The sequence below is a fragment of the Cupressus sempervirens genome, chromosome 3 (assembly GCF_028749045.1).
Source record: "Cupressus sempervirens isolate cs-2001-9-10 chromosome 3, ASM2874904v1, whole genome shotgun sequence".
NCBI lineage: Eukaryota > Viridiplantae > Streptophyta > Pinopsida > Cupressales > Cupressaceae > Cupressus > Cupressus sempervirens.
The window spans coordinates 720,448,368-720,464,867 of NC_143120.1; the positions used below are offsets into that span (position 1 = coordinate 720,448,368).

The 16,500-nt window shown below is 35.7% G+C and overlaps 1 protein-coding gene across 2 annotated transcripts; it reads right to left on the reverse strand.

The window, feature by feature from the left end:
- Nucleotides 1-369: 369 nt before the first annotated feature.
- On the reverse strand, nt 370-11,319 carry LOC149568791 (serine/threonine-protein kinase D6PKL2-like). 2 transcript variants are annotated; one of them, XM_089821682.1, is made up of 3 exons: nt 10,994-11,319; nt 6,880-7,614; nt 370-1,643 (listed from the first exon to the last, which is right to left on the reverse strand). In XM_089821682.1, the coding sequence occupies exons 1-3, from the start codon at nt 11,014-11,016 to the stop codon at nt 776-778; spliced, it is 1,626 nt and encodes a 541-aa protein (XP_089677808.1). In that variant the 5' UTR covers nt 11,017-11,319; the 3' UTR covers nt 370-775. The 2 variants fall into 2 exon arrangements, with proteins under 2 accessions (XP_089677808.1, XP_089677809.1); XM_089821683.1 differs by lacking the exon at nt 10,994-11,319 and adding an exon at nt 7,739-7,885.
- Between the last annotated feature and the right edge of the window lie 5,181 nt (nt 11,320-16,500).

The window sequence follows — 16,500 nt, forward strand, 5'->3', positions numbered from 1 at the left end:
CAGAAGATGGGACTGATGGATTTAACATTTCAGAGCTGTGCACATCTAATCAGTAACAAGGACGAAATTCAGATGATATATTTTTTAAGGTGTATAATTCTCAGTTGAGGTTGCTTTACACAAAGACGGCCAAACACCGATATCATTTCTGAATGCGCTTGAACGATGAAAATAAAAAATATCATTATACAAAGGTGTGCCTAAGAGGAGAAAATTGGTTGTTTTTATAGCTTGGAATCACTAGTACATGCGTTTTTCTTGGTTACAAAACATATAACAGAATGCAGTATCAAATGGCACAGAGCTCAAGACCTTCAGGCATCTACCTACTTGATGGTTTTGATTATCGTTACAAATCTTAGGCTGAAATGTTCCGTCCAAACAACAATCACTTTGCTTTTCATTTCTTTGGATTGAGAAAATCATAGTATTTACATGCATAGGCATTTTCATAAACCAGCACACTCATTGGTAAGTGCAAACAAGAATACATTAGAAACATTTTTGCCGCCATAACCAAAAACTGATAGTGATCAATGTGCCTGAACTTTTAAGGGCCAAATGATACACTGGGCTAGATAATGTTAAATAAGTTCGCTTGGAGAATACATTTGGCTAGATGGAGCTATAGCCGTTGGATTTATGGTGTCAATACAGCTGTAATGGTGGTTGGGACTAGAGTCTAAGCTTTTGAAGAGGGTTTTCCAAAGTGTTTACTTTTGGCAATAAATCAATAACAATGGCATAACAAATTACCAGATCCATGTCCAATTTATTAGAAAAAATCAAAATCAAGGTAAGAGCTTGAAGAATTGAAATCTGGATTTAGAATTTTCTTCTGGGCAGTAGTGCTAGGCATAGTTTTGTTTACAGTGAACTCGAGGTCAATGGGTTTGGGGATCTCAGGTGGAGTTGTGCTGCGAATAAGGGCCCAGTTGACTCCTTCAAAAAATGGATGTTGTTTGATTTCTGTAGCGCCTCTCTTAAAAGCTAACCTGTGTTGTGGATCTTTGACAAGTAAGCCTCTGATCAAGTCCCTAGCTGCAAAACTGACACTGGGCATGTCAGGGAATTTTAGTGGATTTCCGACTACATTGTATAAAGTGGCCCTATTGCTTGATCCCTTGAAAGGTGTCTTTCCATGAAGCAACTCATACAAGAATATACCAAATGTCCACCAGTCTACAGCACTCCCATGGCCCTCTCCTTTAATAATCTCAGGAGCTAGATATTCATGAGTACCAACAAATGACATTGAGCGAGCACTAGTCGGCTCAGCCATTAGTTCAGGTAGATGATTTGCTGAAATGCCCATCTCATTCTTTGGCTTTCTGTTTTTCTTGGACCTTTGAGGTAAGAAACGTGGGACAAAACATGAAGGCTGTATGCAAGCAGGTGTCACACAGGATGGCTCAATACAAGCTGGTTGAATACAGTAGGCAGGGAGCTTGCGTGAAGGGTCGAAGTCTGTTGTTGACCTCACTAGAGTAGGACTGACAGCACACCTCAGTGATAGATCGAAGTCTGAAAGCATAATATGGCCTTCCTGTCTTACTAGAACATTTTCTGGCTTCAAATCTCTGTAGACAACTCCTAACATATGCAAGTACTCAAGAGAAAGGAGTACTTCAGATGCGTAGAACCTGCAAGGAATAAAGATAGTGAGGCTCTTGGTACTTAGAATTAGTGTTTTTAAGAGAATATGTCCAGAAAATGTCATAGATGCTGCTACCAATATTTATTAATGTATTATAAATAAAGCATAAAAAAAAGTTTATTTAGTGATGTATACGCAGCTCTTCACAACGAGTTGCAAGCAAATCCTTCAAAAATTTCTTCTGAGACACTCATCATTGAGTAGTTTTTACAATTGGAATTATTGAGAAAGTATATAAAAGAAAAATTAATGAGTTAAATATAAGATTTAGATATGAATCAGCAAGAAAAAATATTAACGCTTTCTGTTCCAACTTCCAACGGAAATTAACAAACCCCTCGAGAAAAATAAGCGATTAGATTTCTCTGTTGTAGTTTAAATCTCTATTTATGTCAAAGATGCTGCGCGGATTAGGACTTATGGTTGGGGTTTTTGCGTGTGGGTTTGTGTTTCTAACAATACTCTGGAGCAGTAGCACTTGCATAAGCTCATTTTTCTTTCATCGTTCTTGAGCAAAATTGATTTATTATAGAAGGTGAAGTTTGTGGAGAGGAACTAAAATTTGCAAATGCGTCTTTGTAGAGGCCACTAAAGAGAACCATTCCATAATAAGTCGGCACGAATTTCAATTTATTCACTTTCCACAATGGTGTGTAAAAATAACAGGTTGCATATACTCACTAAACCAGTGTATCTAGCCGTAGGATTGTTTCAAAGTTAGTTACCAGCCTACCAGGTGCCAAAAACTGTGTCAAGGAGTAGAAAAAATTTAAGAAAAAATCAGAAAATCCTGAATTTTCGAAAATATTAGTTCAATTTATATCGGAAGTGTAGAGTTCAGATCCAGCTAGATTTGGTAATCGTCATTTTTCTAATATGAAATGGATCTCTCGTCATTTGTTTACTGGAATATTGGTATATACCTGATTTATACGCAACAGAAAGATTTGTCCATTCAAGTTCCATGTAACTATCCATCACATATAAATTTGAACAAAAGCCTCGAAAACAAGAATCTTGTTGTCGCGCCTATTTGAGTAAATTCCAACTTCCAAACCAGTTCGTGGCTCTTTGGAGTAAGATAGGTCAGGTATAATGTGGGCTATTTCATGAATTGTTAAGTTTATAATTTCTAGTTTTCCTTTCCCAGGACTTATTTCATATTTGGTGTTTTCCACAAACTCTTACAAAGTTTCTGCCGTTCCATGAAATCAATTCCTGGAAGCAACTCCACGGCCACTGGTAACGAAAGTACAGATTCTGAAGCCTGATTAGGTCCATCAAAATAAGACAAAACGTTTGCTTCCTTAAGGCTTACTGCAGCAATTGAATTGTTTCATATAACAAAATTATAGCGAAGTATGCCACTGAAGCAAACATGAAATTTATCGTCGACATATATTTCGCAACTACAAGTCAATTATACAGGGACTACTTAACACAAACAATGGGTAGTATAGGAACGATCACTGTCACCATGAAGGAGCTTAACCAGTAATAGGTATCAAAAACCTAAGAATAACTACCTGATAAGATCCATAAGAACTAGACGGAATATTTGGTTCCTGTTGACTTATTGCAGCAATTGAGTTGTTATAACAGTAGTAGCGAAGTATGGAACTTGAGAAAAATATATGACTTTATCGTAACCCATATTTTACAATAACAAATCAATTTTGATGCAGGGATTACTTAACACAAAAAATGGGAAGTATAAGAACAGTTATTCTCTCCATAAAGAAGCCTCACCAGCTAATAATAATTCCTAAGAACTTTTCTTACTTTAAGCCTAGTTGAAACAAGCCTGGAGTATAATTCTATCTATGCCAATGAACGGGTATTGCAACGCAATAATCAAAATTCTCATCTCAAAATGTATGCAATTCTCAGCGATTAAACCTAGTCTCCGCTTGTCCTGTTGAATGAATAGTGAAAGCATTGATATACTAAAGAGGTCAACCTAAAGAAGGTTTAACCTGCTTTTCTATGCTCAAAGAACGCTTAATTAATCTGCTTGCCAGACAATCTTAGCCCTTGCTTTTCTAAATATACATTAATCGCAACCCTCCTTTTTCCATAAGCATTCAATATAAAGAGTATATTCGTCCTTTTTCCAAGGAAAGTCCCATTGCTGCCATCACTATCCTATGAAAAATGAGCTTAATTACCACTTCAATGGATACTAAGGGACAATAGGCCCATTCATCTGATTAGGAGATTTGAATTCACTGACTCCTCGATGTCCTAGACACCTGGGTTAAAATTCATTACGGAAAAGCTAAGCCAGGACATTAGTATTAGTGGAAAACGCCTCAAATTTGAAGTGCTTGGCCCAGAATAAAACAGAAATCTCCATTAACCCAAATAATGTTCTCTTTCCCGGATAACAGCATCCAGCTTTTCTTGTTGACATGGAAGGTACTTTTAAGTTTAATTTTAAGTGAACAAACCACATATAAGACCATCCAATTGTCTCTCTCTGGTATGGTTAGTACGTAGCACATCAACAAACATTTTCGCTAAAACCATGTTATCTTTTTCATTTTGTGTGAAGCAAATGGGTGCAACTTATGTAGCCACAAGATGCTTTATGGCCCTGGGTCATTAGGCATGCCAGGATATTGATGTGGGGATAATATTAAAAATGTCCTTGTTGATCCAAAAATAAATGACATTTCTGTGTCCCGCGTCTGCCCAAAAACAAAGCTACACTTCACTATATAGAGATCAGACACACATTGCATCTTTTAATATGTTATAGGACAGAATAGCCATTTGTCCCAACCATGGGCCTCTCAAAATAAAAACTTCGTAAAGAGGATGCCTCCATTTGTTTCAGCAGTGCAATCTTGTCCAAGACTACAACTATATCAGTTAGCCATTCTCACCGAAATTGGTATCTGAGCCTTGCAACCTCGTTCTGGCTGAATCAGTTTCTCCTAGCCATTAAATGAAGGGCACAATATGAAAGGCCGAATATGCTCAAATGAATCATTTTGGGATCTTCATCCCTGTAAGCGAATTTGATCTTTTATTTACTGCTTTTGGCACTGATCTATTTAATTCCTCCATGATTGACATTTACTGGATCCGAATCACCATACAATCAAACAACTTCGAATAATCCCTTAAGAAGGCTGTCCAATTTATTGGCCTTGGAGCCAGGTAAAAGTTTTTACTAGCCGTAAGTCAGGGTATATGCTAAATATATGTATCCTGCACTCTTTGATAAGCTCAATATATTCATCTGCACATCCATTTTTCCTTGATTATTTATTTTTTCCTTGATTGTTGATGCGCCCTAGTCATATTGAGCTCCGCATCAAATCGAAACTCTCAATAATTTATTAAGATATTCATCTAATTCTGGGCATGTTCCTGCAAATTTCTCCTTAAACAAGTAATACATCCGTAACTTCTTGGGATCTATGGGTCATTTGTTATAAAAACCCTGTTCGCGAAGGATATCTATCAACTATTTTTCTAATAAAAGAAACATGGTTCCCATGTTCTCCACAAAAAGAATGATCTGCTATAGACAATTTAATTCAAGTTCTCATCGGCCATCTCTCCCCTAGGGTTCAGGTTCAGACTGTACTTGTATTAGTATGCATAAATTCATTGTAGCCTATGTTGCAGGCCTCGGCCCCTGCCATCCCTGGTAACGGTCCGGTTTGAACCTAGTACTGGTCCTGGCCCAGTAAGCATGCGGATCTTGTAAGGGTGCACAACCAGTGTTCTACTATGATTTAGAGTTCTTGAACCCGAACCAGAACCGACAACACAGATTATAACTTATCGTACTAAAATAAAGGGTAGAAAAGAATAGAAGAAATGCAAAACTGAATGCTTCCAGTCTCCTCTCTTCATTTCACCCAGACCCTTCACGGAATACTCTTTCGCTGCCTAAATTCTGGACACGTGTCCCGAGTCTTAGAAATCTGAAAAAATTGGGTTCGACTCTGTTTCTAGGATTACATGGATGAGTTCCGGTACTGCAACGTGATCCTTTTAAGATGAGGCAAAGAGGGCATTACTCATCTAGAGTTATTCTGAATAGTTTGTAGAGAGCTTTGGCTTGCAATGATTAGTTTGTTTAGTTGAGTTTGATATGGGTAGATTTTGTGTCTAATTTTTGCATATGACATTCCAGATCTATCATCAGTTCAAGGTTAAGAATGGATCACGGAGAGTGATTTAGAATATTGAAGCAGAATAAAACATATACAGTTGAAGATCCAAAAGTACTCATGAGCATCTTTTAAGGAATGGAAAAATCATGTCTTTCTTTGAATAGATTATTTCAGGAATTTAATGACCGTTCTTCAATTTGTCTTTACTAATCATAACTAGTGAATTTTCAAAACTAGGGGGAAATCTTGATTTGTTGAAACTGAAAGTCCACAACAGTTTGGCAATAACAACAGATTGTGGAACCATTTTAAAACAAGGATTGTATGCAGTATGGAGAATCCTGTTTGATTGTGAATTATATTCATGTGTGAAAATGGTTCGTAATGGTAGATCGAATTTTATATTGGCTTATTAGATCACTTATTTCTAGTTATGTTTCGCACTTACAACTAACCATGGCAAGGGCAGGATTAAGGCGAGGATCTTATGTCTGTAAGCTGGTACAATATCTATCAGACAGGCAAATCAGAAATGGGTAAAACTGCCCTCAAGGTTAGGAGAGGTGATTAAGATGAAATTCAACCAAGAAGCGGGCAAGGGACCAAATTTAAGCCAAAGAGATACTTCATCCACAGGCTTCCCAACTACAGTCTGAGCAAATTTTATTTTAATATAAAATCAAAAAAAGCTTAAAAGGGTGTGGACGATCGATTTCTGGTGACCCAATGTGGCCAAGCCCTAGAGTAACTGTGCAGTTCTCTTCTGAGCGGATGATGTCCTCGTTATGGGCAGCGTACAAGTGCCCTCAAAATGTGAAATTAAGAAATAAGGGTTAGAGAAGTAGATGCTGTATTACATAGTTATATCAGTGCCTTGCGATACAAAATTGTTTAAGTATAAAATTCTACCACAATTTGAAGAAGAGTACAAAAACTTGTTTTGCTACCAAAATGTCATGCAAAATATGCATATAACCGTCCCAATTTTAACAGAATAAAAGTTCAACGTTGAGCTCTAAGAGGTGTGGAAGCAACATGTCTAATAAGGTAATACCCAAAACAGGGGAAAATTCAAGGCATGATAATTACCTTGCAGCAGATTCAGAAAAATGCTTGTTTGGCTGCCTCTGTCTGAGAGTATGAAGATCGCCTCCGCTACAGAACTCCATAACCAAGCAAGAAAACTTGTCAGTTTCAAAATGGGTATACAAGGTTGGCAAGAATGGGTGATCCAAAGAAGCCAGAATCTCTCTCTCTGTCTGTGCTCTCAGCAATTTTTTTCTGCTTGCTAGGGACCCCTTATCCATCACCTTCATTGCAAAATAAGAATTAGTTCCTCTCAGTTCTGCAAGATACACACTGCCAATATCCCCACATCCCAAACGCTTGAGAAGCCTAAAATGACTCAAACCCAATACCGTATCTCTGTTTTTGACAAGCTGAATGGCTTCCCATCTTGAATCATTTGCCTTGTGAGGCTTGTTGATTGCACTGCTAAAACTGCTGCAGATGCTCTCATTGCTATCACTCGCACCACTGCTGCAACTGCCCCTGCTGATGCTACTCTTTCCACTCATGCTTCCGTATTCTGTTTTCTCATTCTTAAGATTGTCGATTGTTCTGTTGCTGTTGTTACACGCATTTAGCTTCACTGTTACTGCTGTATCAGTCATATCATTGCTATTCTTGACGCTGTTGGTACCTGTAACAGTGCTACTACTGAGGCTGTTCTTGTTGCTCATGTCCATGCTGCTTGTGCTTAGGCTGCCGCTTATGGGAACACATGATGATGAATCCATGATCTTCTCAGGACTTGCCATTTTTCTGAAACAATTACAAATATGTAAAGTCAGAATCGCTATAGAGCAGTATGATGAAAACCCATTTATGGAACAGATACAGACATTGTTCTGATTGTAGACGTCATGTAAAACGTTCTAACACTGACCCTGTTAAATATTATCCATTTAACAATGGTTGTAAGCCCCACTTGGAATGCTAAAATTTCATCAATGGAACTAATCAGTAGAAGGGCCACATTTTGTAAACTGGTTGTTCAGCTATGTGTATACAGGAAATGAGCTGTCTAGTATTATATGTGATTGGGGAAACGGACAAGGAAGGGATAGAATTGGGAGCAAGGAATCTAACACCGTGGAGTCAACAAAGTAGTTTAGATTAGACAGTTCAAAAGTATGGGATAGAAATTGGTACACCACAGACAAAACATAAATTGCTTTCCAACCAGTCAAAATCAAGAAAAAGCGAATTCAGACGAGAAATAGATGTCCATGAGAAACACAACCTAAACACTCTCTTTGGTGGGGGATGTCTCTCGTAATTTTCATTATGCTAGTTTAATTAGTGGACTACCCAAAGGTAAGCTAATGCTAAATTAAATATAAGGTATCTTGGTTGGAGAAGAAATTTACTGTATTATTGTTGAATATTAGTTGGCTTTTGCTAATAGTTGTGGACCTTTTTAGATAATCGTAATGATGCTGTAAAGAGACATGTTATTATTATTAATAGCCACCGAACAGAGGGGACAAATATTTGGAGTGCATCCCGGGGTATTTTGGTCTCCTGTACGGAACGGCGTGCTATATGTGTTGATGGTAAAAAGAAGACGACCAATTTCTCATCATCACCTTACTGGTGCATTTCAGATTGACTAAATCAAGTTCAATCCAATTTTGCAATTCTTCACTGTTTATTTTTATGAGTGGGGCGAGTGAATCCAAGCTTTGTTTCGTTCTAAGTCGAGTAAACCAGTGTTATATATAAGCCCTAAAAAGTTTACTTATGGATACAGATTAAATATACTGAACTAAATTACGTGTGCATTCTAAGTAAACTTTATTTGCATTGAAATTTCGTCGAGTACTTCAGGGATATTAGGGGAGAAAAAGGATTACGTGTAATTTACATTTTACTATGGTGGTGTCAAATTTAGAAGGAACAGAATTATACACTTAGTTGAAAGAAAAACAATTTCGTTGCGGAGTTCAGCAAAGAATGTTTATTTGCTATCGAAAAAAAAAAAAATCTCCGCAAGGAAAGTCTCCCCTCTTTAAATAAAGAAGCTTTCACATCCCCGAGAAGAAACCTCCTCCTCGGTTCGCTTACCCTAGTGGACAAGGCAGATGGAAAAGAAAATGTTTCGAAGGCTTCCAAAGTACAAAAGTTATATGTAGCCAAAGCATTGGGGACTCCCCACTTGACGTATATCGCATTCCCTCGATGAAAAAAGTGAGCATCTAGAAAAAGTCTATATAATCTAGTCCTTGTAATTTTTGCAACTAAGAAATACCAAGGTACAATTTCCTCGTAGGTGTTGGGAAAGCGATTTCATTATCTTTTAAACGCAATTTCCTCTTGAGATTTGAAGGCAAAATAAAGTTTATATGAACTTCTAAATGGGGTATTTATCACCTTTGAGAAAGCATCTCCTTTGAAAATTTTCAAGGATTTTCATCTAAACTTTAAAAATAATTATTTTTTATAAGTATACAAAAATAAATAAAAAATATACAAGTAAATTGTAAATCTTATTTTAATAGACGATAGTAAATAACTTAAAATAAGACTGCGAAATGCATGTCCACATAAAATAGAATTAGTACAAATTTCACTAGGTGCGGTGTCTTTACAGTGAGGCCCACTTGACATGAAAATATTTCTTGGCTTGTCCGCCAATAATGATAAATGTGCTTAGCAGGATTATAAATAGATGGAATATAAATATAAAAATTTATTTTCACAAAAGAGTCAACGGGTCTTTGGTCTACTCGGGAAGTTGAATGGCTCACAAAGAGCCCACCAGGGATCAAGTCTTGCTGAGTGCAAGGCCCATAGACATCATAAGGGATGAGGCCGGGATCGTGCCCCGGGCGAATTTGGCAGCGTGGATAGCCGAAGAGGTGTTCAGTATTCAGGCACGTGTGGGCTTGTATCGGGTACCTAAAATTGTTAATGGTGGCGAAGAGGTGTTCAGTATTCAGGCACGTGTGGGCCTGTATCGGGTACCTAAAATTGTTAATGGTGGCCTTCGCTGGTTGATAACTCGCAGGCTCCGTGCCTCACTAGGCTTCCTCGCAGATCTGAACCCTCCATAAAAAAAAAAAGAAAGAACTTTCAAAATCAAACACTAAGTTCAAAACTCTGTTGGGGTAAGAGCTCCTTAATGAGAGGAAGTATTATAAACTAAAAAATACAATTCTATAATAAAGTTAATAAACTAAATGAGAGTTTTTGTAAAAATCTACTGACTCATAACATTGTAAAGAGAGTCACTCACATGTTAATTCAATATTTTATTCCCTCAACGCAACATCCAATATGAGCGAGAAATCCCGTCGTTGGGGGTAAAACAACTATTTACCCTCAGTCAAATGTTGAGTCGATAAAAACCAGACGGTGAATTACTAAAATATACTGGCGAGCGCGATTATCTATATCTGCAGTAGTATTTTCAAAATCTCTGATACGTTCCATTCATGAATCCATAAACGTTTACGTTCTACTGTTGAAACAACCTGCTAAACTTACAATTAGAGCTGGACCGACTCAGGATTATTACCAATTTTAATTAAATTAAAAAATGGTGTTTTATCTGGATCTTGCAAATTAACCTAGATTTAAAACCTAACTCTCTCTTCTACATTATGAGAAGAAAAAAAGTTCAAGGATTGAAGGTTAGAAGCACTATTGAGCAATCATGAAGACGAAAAGAAAAGTGGGCCTTTTTTTCACAGAGAAGAAAGAATATATACATTTCACACAGGAATATCCATATTTCACTCCGCGGAAAATAGATAGCTCAGCCGACAGACGGAAAAGAAGTTAGTTACATGCCAAATTTAAACTTGATGTGTGATAGATGGAACACAAATTATTTGAGCGTTTACTTTCGGCCATCTAAAAATTCAAGCATCAATCCTTTTCTATGACCAAATAAAGCAGGAAAAAAGAGCTTGCTTCTACTTTTGTAAAGCCTAACACGCACTTGAAATCTGAGCAGCATAACATAAAGAAAAGACACCTTTGGCGTGAATGTGTGTACATTTTAGAGGCGGACAACCGTGAGGTGTCATAAAGTTTTGAAAGAAACACAGCAAATCCCACCGCACAAGAATATACTGGCGCACTCACTCAATAACTAATAAAATGTAAAGCAGCGAAAGAAAATACAAATGCAGACCTCTGGTTGAAAAAAATTAACATCTACCGAACCATTTTTCTTCCGATGCCGCTCGCGCTTCCGTGGGCCGTGGATTTCCCGTCACATTACAGAAGCAACTGCAGAAAAGCTTTGATCTGAAGGGAATAGAATCGAGATCCGTTTAGAGACGAACTGAGAATCAGAGCGGAAATAGTGCGCACTGTATGTATGCAGGAAAATGTGGATATGTTTAAGCCTTTTTGCACTGCATCCGAGTTCCGTCACCGTCGTTTGACAGAACCGCCCGGCTCGCTGTCCCAATTCCAGCTGACGACAACAGACGGTAAATAAATAAAAGCATTTAGATCTCATGGGGAAAGAAATTCGGTAGGTACCTAAAGCAAAACGTGATACAGAGCCAGGACGTGGGCCCCTCTACTGAGTGCCACGTGTTTGAACTCCTTTGGACAAAAACTGCCTACGTGGAATATGCCTTGTAGTATGCTTATTTTCCTACTCCGGGTGGTCGCCGGTTCGAGTCCCAATATGCATAGGTACTAGGTACGCTGACTCGGACTTTACTATTATTAATTTAAAAAGGTACTTTGGAAGTAACAGGCTTTAAAAGGCTTTAAAATTGAGCGGGGAAGAAGAGACGCGGAACTTTACTAGCGAGAATCACGGTTTTGTTGAATAATATGACCACCCGCTAAGTTAGCAAGGGGCTGTGGACTCGCAGGCAATGATGATGTTGAAAGGGATGTGTACTGAGTTTACTTTATTACCTAACGGGCACCTGCCGGTCAGCCTTTGGGTCCAGGTAAACAGGGATCTTGTTTCGTGTTGGTGGGCTCGCCACGGGAATCCTCCGTGGACATGTGAAAAGAACACGCGCAAATTCTGGTGACCGCCTCCTCATCTTAATTTTCCTTTATTGCTTTAATAACTATGGTTTTTATGCGCTTTAATAAGTTTGTACCAAACTTAGGTAGGTGCTCACAGAGCACCCATGTGTTACACTTTCCAACAATATGATTTGAGGGGTCTAAGAACCTTAATATTGTTTTAATATTTTACCCAAAGCTCCTTAAAGAAATTTGTGCTTCATCTTTGACTTGCATGTCGCCTCTATTGGAGTCAAGGTCACATCCACTAGGTTGGATGTCCATGTCCCAATTTTCAGTTCATTTTTATGTTTCGACTTTAGACGTCCTAATGTTTTTACCATTTGAATTCATTTTATTCAACATCTCACATGATACATTTGTAATATCTGATAGTCATCAATTATATAAAAAAGTTCACATTCAAATGTTTTATTGTCTATTTTCATCATAAGATTTTGTCCGAGTGTTCCAAAAAATGTTGTAAGAGAATAAAATACAATAGTTGTGAGTTGTTAAGAGATAAATAAAAAATATAACTACAAGACATCATTTGGACAAATCTTCATGATAATTGATGTTGTTATAATTAGCTAGTATTGTGATTATCCACCATGAATCCATAAAAAAATGTATGAAATTAAAGCAAGCATTATTATTTCCATTAATCATAATTGTCTAGATGGGTGTTTTTTTATGTTATCTATATTATGATTATCAACTACAAAATATATTGGGAAACAAATTTCAATTATAGTAAGCATTGTCATTTTTTATTAACTATAGTGGGGTGTGTATGTGTTGTAGGGCCTATCATATCTATCGACTGTAATTGCCTTTCTTTCTTCTTTCTGTATATATCCATGAAATGAAGCTAATTCAATGATATTCTTACCTTGAACTAGAGGGTGTCATTTTATGTAAGGCTTGACATTAAATGGTGGATGTGATCATCTCAATTTTCATTACAAGCTCTTGTATAAAACTTGGCATTCAAGTTCATCAATATTTACCTAACTTATTGTCTATACCTCAAATTTTTATAATACTTTCAAATGGAGTGGTATTAGGTTTCTTAAATTAACAATGATAATAGATGATAGTATTCAATTATCTTGTCAATGCTTATTAGAAATAAAAAGTTGTCTCCACGCTATTGGGAAGAAAACATTGAAGTAAACATTTGCTCATGGTACCAAACTATGTATGCCTTTGTTCACAAGCTATTTACACATCATTTTATCATTGTACCAAATGTAATGTTACTATCTTCCGCAATGTTTTTTAGGCCTTTCACCTTATGTTTAACTACATAACAAAATTTAGGCAAATAAATATATTATAAAATGTTCATTAAAAAGGATGATCAAGCTTATGAATCAAATGATACTAAATGTAAGTAATATTCTTTGAGCACTAGGAAGAAAGTGAAAAGATATGAGAAATATGTTTAGTTGTGTCCCTTATATGTCTAACAAAGGTCGCATGCATGTATCAAAGGAGTAATTATGATCAAGTAATAATGTGGTCACCAATAATGTAATCAAATGCAAATTCTCATACATATTCAATAGTTTTATGCTTTAGTGAACTATCACAACACATGACATGTGCTTGAAAATTTATGAGTTTGTCAAGCTTATTACCTACAAAATAAAGGTGAGATGGTGTGGATGTTTTCTAAACATATACAAATAATTAATTGCCTAAGAGTGTTCCCAATTGAAATGTAATATAAATTCTCTAAACCATTTATATAAGAACTTAAGTAGTACATATAACTAATAAATTTGACATTTCTTTTTTATTGAAGTGATTTTTCTGTTCAAATGTCGATCATCCAAAACTCTTAAGAGATCTTGTGGGTCAAATAATATCATTCTTTTATCAAGCGTATTTTAATTAAATTCCAGTAAAAATACAAAGATAACATGTATGATCATATGGTAAAACCATGGTTCAGTTGAGGTAACAAAATTTACCTTCACATCTCCATCCATAATTGAGTTGTAAATGTCAAACCATAATTGTTCCATGTTTGAAGGATAAGATTCTAAATTATGCTATGCAATCATTAACTAAAAAAGCACAAGGCCTCCTAGAACTTAAAAAGGTGACCAACTCCCTATTTTCAAACCATGTTATTATTTTATAATGTCTCTTGTGTTACACAAGTAAGCTTAATGATGGACATGATTAAGTTAAAAATTTAGCCATCTTTTTTTACTTACGAAAAAAATTCTCATCCAAAGAAAATCACAAGTAAAAGAAAAAAAAAAAAAAATTAGATATATGAATGATTCATAATGAAAGTTTTCCAATTTATTAAAGGATGGTGTTATGACAGTAATAACACAATTTCATTACTTGACATAGAATAAATCAATATATTGGTTATGACAAAAAACCTATATCACTTTATTTATAAAATATGAGCAATGAAATTACAAATGAATGTGTCTCAATATTTAGACACCATTCAAGGAAGGACTCATGCTTAGGGACAACCATAGATAGAGCTACAAGAATCCATAGGTTTTGAAAAAAGCTATATTGGTGTAGATTATTTCCAACTAGTTGCATATATTAGTTTTTGTATCAACATTTTGGATCATAATCTATGATCCATCATCAGGATGAAAGAGTGCATGAGAGACCCATGCATAACCGAAACATATCCCATAACTGTTAGTAACATAGAAAGACCCATCATGTTGCATCTTCCACTCTAAATTTTATGTACTATAACATAGCTCAATGCAACTAGAAGAGAGTGGACCCATTTGATCATTTCTATTCAACATTCCTCTAATGTTAAATTTAGAGGACTAAGAATCTTTAAAATTAAGCATATATCTACACAAATAGGAAGCCAGTCATAGTTTTATATCTTGATGGTTTGTTTACTAAAGGGTGAAAAAATTGAGCATAAAGTAGCATGTTTGGGTAACATTACTGATGTTTCAACATTCAAATTGTCCCCTTAATATGTGGATATATCATGAGAAAAATCATCAATCTTTGACCTACAATAGGTTTTTCATTTAGTACTATCTCCTTTTAAGTGTTAACATGTGTATCTAATCTAACACAACATCATCATCTAAAAGAAATTGAAGTAAAAAATATCAAAAGTTTCATAAAGTAAAACATTGGCTAACAGTTTTGCAAGCAAAGTTGCAATTAATACCCCACCAAGAAACCCTCTGACATGATTAAAAACACACTATTTTTTTAAAAGAAAACCAAAGACATAACATCATAAAAATAAATTCAATCATAGCCATAATTCATAAGAAAATTGCAAACATAAAGGAAGCAAATCATGATTCTTCACAAGCAAAAGACTTAAATAATTCAAAGGGTTCCATGACAACCCAAAATCACACTTCAAACAATATACACATGTTCCCAAGATCCCATAACAAAGATTTGATCAATGTTCAAGGAATCAAAAGAGACTAATCCAACCATAATACATGATTATACATAGAGGAGACTAAACCACCATCAAAATCCATACAGATATAGGTTCATCTTGAACCCGAAAGAAGTGATCCTAAGATGATTAAACATACAAGGTCATTGCTTTCTAACCATCAAGAAATCAATAAAGAACAATCATTTAGAAAAGACTTGAAGAAAAGGAATTTAGAAAAAATCGTAGAGATATAAGAAATTACTTGTAGAGATGTTAATGCGGGAAGAGACACGGATTTGCATAAATGTCGATTCACATATGTATGTAAATGTCAATCTATGACTGGAAAACTTTGAGACAAAAAGTGTCAGACTAGTAAGTCATAATTGTTGTTCTATGGGAAAAAATGTCAAAGGGAGGTGCAGGAACCGATATACAATTTCCTCTATTGGTGAAGGAAAAAATAAAACTTTCTTGAGAGGACACTGACCTACAACTAAAATACAAGTAGATCCGCATCAAGGAGTACATGACAAATAAGGTTGAGGACATTCACACTTGATTCTAATAATAACATCCATCAAAATCTCAAACAAGAAAATATAAGAACTCCTTAAGGGTTGAATTTCAATCTCAAATGTCATCATCATTCACAATCCTTAGAAATGGTTAAAACTTCAAACTATGAATCAATAAAAAATACAAAAATCCACTTGCTCAATCTATAATGCCTACTAACACATTGTCCAATAAGATTCTTGATCATAGCACATAGAGAAAAACAAACAGCATAACACCATGGAAGTCATATATTTCAAATTTACAAAAAAAAAAAAAAAAAAGAATAATCATAGAATTCCAACCTGGGCAACAAAAATACAAAATGAGACTATGAGGGATACTGATTCTCAAGCTATGGAAGTAAAGAAACTTACTTCAAATTAAAAGATGAATAAAATTGAAAGATATATCAAGCCCCACCTCACACAGAGTGAAAACACAAAAAACAAATAGAAGAAAACAAGTTCTTTGTGAAAATGAAAATCTCTTCGGATAAGAAGAAGTAATTATGACATGAATCCAACGAGTTTCAACCCACAAAATTTCCATGAATGGATCAAACACAACAAACAAAAGATAGATTTTCTCCAAAATAATTTGAAGCAAAATCCTCTTTCTCCAAAATAAAAAGTGAGGGAAAAAATAATATTTTTCTACAATATAAAGTCTATTTTGGCCAA

Bases quoted from the DNA above. Each gene is read 5' to 3' on its own strand.
- LOC149568791 (XM_089821682.1), bottom strand. From the start codon at position 11,016: ATGTTAATTTTTTTCAACCAGAG. The intron at 7,615-10,993 runs GTCTGCATTTGT...TAATTGTTTCAG, and splicing joins TTAATTTTTTTCAACCAGAG to AAAAATGGCAAGTCCTGAGA. The intron at 1,644-6,879 runs GTAATTATCATG...TATTCCTTGCAG, and splicing joins TTTTCTGAATCTGCTGCAAG to GTTCTACGCATCTGAAGTAC.